Source organism: Seriola lalandi, unplaced genomic scaffold (assembly GCF_002814215.2).
Source record: "Seriola lalandi dorsalis isolate HSWRI2012SDOR001 ecotype SW California unplaced genomic scaffold, Sedor1 jcf7180002054262, whole genome shotgun sequence".
NCBI classification, from domain to species: Eukaryota; Metazoa; Chordata; class Actinopteri; order Carangiformes; family Carangidae; genus Seriola; species Seriola lalandi.
Genome location: NW_019524815.1, coordinates 64854 through 71996, shown reverse-complemented (window position 1 = coordinate 71996; position 7143 = coordinate 64854). Strand labels below are relative to the sequence as shown.

At 39.2% G+C, this 7143-nt stretch overlaps 1 protein-coding gene across 3 annotated transcripts; it reads left to right on the top strand.

Moving 5' to 3' along the window:
• Positions 1-212: 212 nt before the first annotated feature.
• On the top strand, positions 213-7062 carry lemd1 (LEM domain containing 1). 3 transcript variants are annotated; one of them, XM_023405090.2, is made up of 11 exons: positions 213-511; positions 2939-3050; positions 3184-3330; positions 3645-3706; positions 3997-4044; positions 4159-4314; positions 4524-4610; positions 4724-4816; positions 4955-5044; positions 5352-5425; positions 6315-7062. In XM_023405090.2, exons 1-11 carry the CDS (start codon positions 317-319, stop codon positions 6625-6627), a joined length of 1377 nt encoding a protein of 458 aa, XP_023260858.1. In that variant the 5' UTR covers positions 213-316; the 3' UTR covers positions 6628-7062. The 3 variants fall into 3 exon arrangements, with proteins under 3 accessions (XP_023260858.1, XP_087029765.1, XP_087029764.1); XM_087173639.1 differs by lacking the exons at positions 3997-4044; positions 4159-4314; positions 4524-4610; XM_087173638.1 differs by lacking the exons at positions 4524-4610; positions 4724-4816; positions 4955-5044.
• The last annotated feature ends 81 nt before the right edge of the window (positions 7063-7143 follow it).

Sequence of the window (7143 nt, the reverse complement as noted above, 5' to 3'; positions counted from 1 at the left end):
CATTTCATAAATGTTTAAATGAAGTCTGATCATTATCTGTAATGAAGCTCAAAGCTAGCCAAACTTGTTAGTAGCTAGTTAGCTTGCAGTGCTTGTTTGCTTAGTGCCATTCAATGCGACTTACTTACTGTCAATCAAGTCATCGGTTGCAGCTGTTCTCAATCGAGTCCGTGTTATTCTCAGGCCACAGGCAGAGGGCTTCTCCGAGCAGCTCCGCCGGATACGTCCGACTTTAAACACGTCTTTCCACAATTACAAGGGACAGCCAGGCGCTGAAGTTTTAACTAGTTGTTATATCCCGCGTCGTCCTTGTGACATGCCCGTGTTTGTGGAGGACCCCGCTCATCTCTCTAAATCTAGACTGAAATCAGATTTAGTTGCCCACAATGTCGAGCTGCCACCTGGCAAGAGCAAAAAGGAGGTTTATGTGCAGTTGCATTTAAAACACATCGATCAGAAAAACGCAGCGGATTTCTCTAGCGACGAGGAGGATCGAGTACAAGATGTAGCTGTGAGTTGTGTTGTTGCACCGTTTTTCTTTTCTTTTGTTCTTTTTTTTTTTTGAGAGATAAAAACGTTATGCATAACTTGAGTATAATATTGTGCTGTCAGTCTAATTTGAAAGACCAGTAGTGACAAAAAAGTGTTTTCCAACTTACTCTACTGAGAAAGGGCACAAATGATCAAATCAGTTTTCGTCTTTGCACAGTGGTAGAAGTACTTTTACCCAAATAAAGGTACCAGAACAAGAATGTGTAAATACTCCATAACAGGTAAAAGTCCTGCATTCAAAATCCTATTTGAGTTAAAGGTACACAAATCTGCTTTTCAGTTGTGAAATATTGGATCATTTGAAATTATAGTTGAATTTATAAAAAAAAAACAAATAAAAAAATAAATGAATCCATGTGAAAAGTTAAGAGAGGAAATGCTTATGTGGAACTGATAACAACCCACACATCTGGAATGTGACATGGGGCTCCACATAGTTACACCTTTTTTGCTTAAGCCCACAAACCAATAAAGTTCAAGCTGCTGCTTTAATGTTAAACAACTAATTGTTTCTCAAAAAGTATTTAAAGCTGTTAAATAAATGTAGTGGTGTAAAGAGTATAAAGTAGCATTCAATTATAGCCGAATACTCAAGAAAAGAACAAGTACCCCAGAGTACAGTGCTTGAGTTAATGTAATTAGTTACTTCCCCCCACTGCAGTTGTAAATATGTTTCCTGGTAAAATATATATCAATCAAGTGGTCTCCAAGGACTTCACCATTATAATTTAATATTTAAGGGCTAAGGGCATAGATTTGAAGTGATTTTAAACCAATACTGCTGGTAAGCAGCTGAGGAAAGGAGGAGGGGGAGATCTGGGTCACTGCTACCAAACAGTCTTCTCAGCTTGCTGTAGCACACTGGAGGTCCTTGACCATTTAGCCACCTGCTGTATAGTTGGTATAGATTTACATGAGACGTTTCTGTAGTCAGTGGGCTGCCATTACAAACGTGTGCATATGCTTGCCGCACCTGTCACACTCATTTATGTGTGCAAGGAAGAGCACTGCAACTTGAAACAACTTGCTGCACTTTTCAGCAAGTTGTTTCTGTGCCGTGTCATGGGGTGGAAAGACTGGCAGAGAGCATAAACACAACTGTGTTCTTAAGTCGGGGTAGAGTTTAAAGTTTAGAAATTGCTGCAAGATTTGCTCTCTAGACCCAATGCTGCTATTTAGAGCTGAAATGATTAGTCAATGATTAGATTAAGGGACTTGACAGAAAATGCAACTAAATTGATGGACAATTTATACTTTAAGTAATTTTTCAAGTGAAATATTATGTTTCCAATCTCTCAAATATAATGATTTGCTGTGTTTTCAGTTTTATATAACTGTAAATTGAATATCTTTCATTCTTCAACTATTGGTCCGGCAAGACAAGCAAATTGAAGACTGTGCTCCAGGAAGCTTTGATGGTCATTCTTCCACTTTGTTAGTGACATTTCAAGATCAAAATGATCAAGTAAATCCTGAAATAATTGGCAGATGAATCAATTAAAGATAATTGTTAGTTGCAGCTGTACTGATACTAGATTGTTTCCCACAAAGGATAACTCATGTTTTTCTTATGGTGAGAGCTGTGAAAAACATATCTATAGTACCTTACAGTTCAAGAATAATCACATTAGTACTCTTAACAGACGGCATCAATACTGATTTAGCTGGAAGATGCCACTCTGTAAGTTTGTGTTGTAGGAAATGTATACAATAGGGTCTGATGAACAAAATATAGTATAATGTTGACATGCTTTGTAAATGGCTATTCCTATATTTTCTCAGATGTGTTATATACATCTTTTTTTGCATATAACTAGGGATACACAAAACCAACCTTTTCTCCTCTGATACTGATACTTCATATCAGGCTACATGCCAATACTGAGTACTGATCTGTTCTCTTTTTCCCACGTTAAAAATCTATGTACCCCACTTTGTGGAACTAATTGGAACCACGGTTATGTAACATGAAGCCAGGGATTGATGTAGCATTAAAAGCAGCCGACTGTGAAACACTGTTTTATGACACTGATAAGGAAACTGTGTTTTATGTGGATTGCCTTATTCCAGATCCGTTTCATGCAAATACTAATATGTGATAAACCATTATCTGTTGCTAAAACAATCAACAACAATCCCTCTTATATGTTGATTGGGCTTCACTATAGGCCTGTCTTTCATTTCCTATTTTTCTGTGGTTGTTGATTTGGAATCACAATAGGTAGATGTGAAAGCAGAAGATTTACACATAAACATTTGTGAGCTGAAAGCCTCCAGCTGTTTTTTATGCTCTATATCTCACACTGTGAAAGTACTGGCATTCAAGCTGCAGCTTTTGTCATGTCGTGAACAACATTCGGTAAATTCTGCAAATTTTGCTTTTGAGGACGAGCGAGAGAAACCAGAGGATGCAGAGATGCCCGACCCGAGTGGTTTGACTGATGATGACCTCAAGGCCGCATTGCTCGTGCACGGGGTTAAAGCCGGACCCATAGTTGGTGAGGTTGCACTTAATACTGTCTTCAAGTTATATTTCATCATAGAAATAGGATTCCTGTCATCATGTTCACGTCCAGTTTGCCCTGTGTCTTAAAAAAAACAAAACAAATTACCGTGTTTGCCTATTGCTAGCATCCACCAGGGCCTTGTATGAGAGGAAGCTCAGCAAACTGCTTCAGTCTGATGGACATTACCAACTTAATGGAGCAGAGAAAGGTATCTTGTACTCTGACAGTGAAGAGGAGGAGGAAAATGGAGAAGAGGAGGATGCAGAGTCAGGTATGACCTGAAATAATAATATATATTTTTTGTCACATAATCATATACTTTGACAAGTCAACTTTATTGTCATTCATCCACATAAAAAGTATAGGGCTGAAAGAAATGTCAAAGTAGTAAGAAAAAAGAAAACAGCCCAAACTAACAAAAAGAGAACTACGGAGGCGGGTGTGTTGAATATGACTACTGGGGCTTTGTGCACACTTGAATGTAAATACAGTAAAAAGTATCAGTGATATATATATATATATATATATATATATGTGTAGGCCTATATATGTGTGTGAGTGTGTATTATTGTCTGACTTTTATAGGTGCTGAAAAAGAAAAACAAACAGTTGAACAGTCGGATCAGGGCCAGCAAGAGAGCAGCCAGGTGAGAAAACTGTAGGACGTTCTTGATATCTTGGGTATATGATTTAGAGTTTCTGTCTACATGAACCTCTTGAAATGCCTGAAATCTGGGAGCTTACACTATCTTTATACTTTTGATGGTTAATAGAGCTTCGTATTGCATTTTGCCTTCACTTGCCAAATTGAAATCAGTCTTCCCTACAGTGCCACTTAGTGGTTACAGATTACAACTGTAAAATAGGGTTTTAAATGTTAAGCACGGGCATTTTGAGTGTTAGTGTTTTTTTGTTTTGTTTTGTTTTTCTTCCCCAGAATGATGCTTTTGCTTACCCACAGTGCTTTTTACCCTCATCAAGACTGGTAAATACCACAGATACTTGTGTGTTTGCTCAAATTTCTGTCAGACTGAGTCTGGGGGGGGGGGGGAAACTAATGTGTCTTATTTCTGTGTTGGATTGGGTTGGCTTTTTCTAGCATGCGAGGCCTACTAGAAAAGGGGAACCTAGTGTCAAGTGGAATTCAGGGAATGCGTTAAAATCATCAGAGCCGAGTGGGTCTCGCTGGTCACAGATTCCCGCAGGAATTAGTAGAGCATCCTCTGTAGATCAACGCTCAGGATTAGGATCAGGGGTAGGCTGGTCTCACTTTACATCTCTTGTGGATTTTAAATTCTCTGCATTCCTTGCTTAGGCTTTATTGTGTGTCCTTCTCAAGCCACTAATGGGATATGTTTTGTCTCAGAGTGATGGCCGTTGGTATCTCACTGGTGTAGAGACTGGGTGATGACCGATACATGGTTTGTGTTTCTGTCAATATGATAATAATGTTAATCCTTGCAGGTTCCGTCTGGATCACAGTTAGTAATGGCCAGTAGTTGCTCATCATCTTCCTCTCAGACCTTCAGCATCACTGAAATGGTTGAGGAGGAAAGTTGTATTTAAAGCCTCATTCCACTTCTTTAAAAATCACCCTTTTATTTAATTGTATTTCTGAGTGTCAGTAATCACTTAGTAATGTACATTCTCACTCTAAACAACAGATGGAGAGTCAGAGGTCACTCTCTACTCGAACAAACACTGAGAGAGAGTTGAAATGGAGCAATGTGCAGGAACATTGGTCACGCTCAAACAGGGTCAGTAGTTCTCACACTGTTCAGTCACACTTTGAGGTCAAACTTTGGTGGTTGAAGTGTTGGAGCGGTTCACTGGAGGCGGGAGGATATTCTACAGAAATCGAGTGTGTCATAATCTGTTACGTCTCCTTTCCTTAGCTGGACGTGCCAGTTGTGGACAAGTGCACCATGACGAACCAGTCCGTGTACTACACCCCCGGGGCTTCCCCTCATGAATGGGGAATGAAGGCACATGCATCTTCTTGCTGGCTTTTGTTTTTCTGTTTTTATTCCATACGACTTGCTGGGGGCATGCGCATTTCCTACAACAACACACTATGTTTGGTGTAACTCCTTGCATATGTCAGTGTTAAACTAGAAAATTAGACACAATTACCCCAACAGTTGCTCAATTTAAATATTTTGTCAGAATGTGTCAGATCACCCTTTTCTTTCATTTTTTACCAGACTGGCTGGGCCTCTCTGTGGGACACTGCTGTCTAGGATATTTTTCTGCCTGGTTGTTTCTGGGAGTAATTTCTGGTTTCTTTTTTAGCTTCCTCAGGAGCCTGTGAAAGATACTTTCAAGGACATATTTTCAAATGCTGAGACCACACCCACAGGGATCTAGTAAGTGCTCTTACTCCTCTTCACAGGTTTGTGAGTTGTTGTTGAATGACAAACAGATTTCACTGAAGTACAGGAATTCTAATTGGTGATGGGTGACACATGGACAACAACATGGTAGAAGTTTTGTGATTGCATTATCAACAAGTGTATGCTGGTGATGAGAGTTTGAGGCTTTGAAGTGTGAGTCAAGTGTAGCTGAGTTATTCTGGTGAAGCGCATGTCGATGTGTGTGCCATTTTAGACGTTATGATGTAACTGATGATGTGTGAAGCCTCACTTCTCATCTGTACCATGTGACTGCTTTGATCTCATTTCTCCCCAATGACTGTATAAAGAAATATTGGATGGCTTGAGGATTCACTGAAATAGTAGGAAAGACGGAAATGAATTTAGCCTTTACATGCTGGGGTTTTTGTGTAACCCAGCCTCATCTGTGCCCTGTGAAAGATAGTTCTCACAGGCAGGAGAGATCGTAAAAAAATAATGAAATCATCTCAATCCCAACACAGTTGAGCAGTTTTTATTTCTTGAAAATGATCAGTGCATTTACCATTATACATGTTCTTTCGTTTTCACATTGACTACTCGATTTTCACACTTCAAGTTAAAACACAGAAAGTGAGCCTAACCTGACTCATATTTATATATTTGATGCATAGAAAATGTATTTGATTGCTTTTATAGTAATTACTATAAAGGTATGCTTAGACTAAAAAATACAGTCATGGTTTCCCTTTATAGTGATGCCTAATTTGTAATATACAAATGTTTCTATTTGCTTATTTTACATTCTGGCCAGTAGATGTCGCACTCCAACCACTAGCAAAGTGGTTGCATCGGAAGGGTCAGTGCTTCATCTCACCATCACTAATATATCCTTCTTCTTCAGCGCCACTCGTCGGAGACCCATCAAGGGGGCAGCAGGGAGACCTGTGCAGTACGCATACCCAGACACAGCAGTCAGTCCCACGACCCTGGAGAGACGAGAGGTGGAGCGCCGCCTTGTGCCCATCCTCATACAGGTTTTGGTCTTCCTCATTGTGGTGTGCGTCCTGTACCTCATTTATGTTTGTCTTTGGGACACCTCATTCAGTCCGTTTGTGGCCTTACTGGACAGTCTAAACCAGATGTCAGACAGTGAGGAGGGCCTTTTGCTTCAGACGGAGGTACAGGATACACCAGCACCTTCTGGACAGGAATAACTGTGTGTTTTTTAACTGTATACATTGATGATGAGATGTCAAGTTACTTTATTTTTGTTGATGCAACCATAATGACTTTGTCCTAGGATGTCTTCAGGGAGCATGTGTTAATTTAAATATGATTTGTTATTTACTGCGTTTGTGTGTCTGTGTGGGAGCAAACTGACTCAAAGTCAAGTTTTATATTTATGTTTTGCCTATGGATGTTTTACAAATCTTGTCCCGATAGTTAAAACAATTGTGTAAGCATTGAGGTGCTCTTAAAACTTTAGAGAGCTGCATATTTTGTCAAATGTAAAAATGAGAATTGTGTAATTTGCTAATCCCATTTGTGTAACCTGATGGTGCCTTTTCAAGGAATTGGTATTTTTGATGTGCCTTAATTTTTAAAAAAAATGTTGAATCATATTTCATTAAAGGATGTTTTGCTTCATACTTTCTTTTGCAACTGATGATCCTAAAGTGAGAAAGAATACATTCAGATATTTAAAAAAAAAGAAGGTATTTTTCACATAG

Coding starts and splice junctions, on each gene's coding strand:
- lemd1 (XM_023405090.2), top strand. CDS start 317: ATGCCCGTGTTTGTGGAGGACCCCGCTCATCTCTCTAAATCTAGACTG. Junction 5,045..5,351: donor CTCATGAATGGGGAATGAAG/GCACATGCATCT, acceptor TTTCTTTTTTAG/CTTCCTCAGGAGCCTGTGAA. Junction 5,426..6,314: donor ACCACACCCACAGGGATCTA/GTAAGTGCTCTT, acceptor CTTCTTCTTCAG/CGCCACTCGTCGGAGACCCA.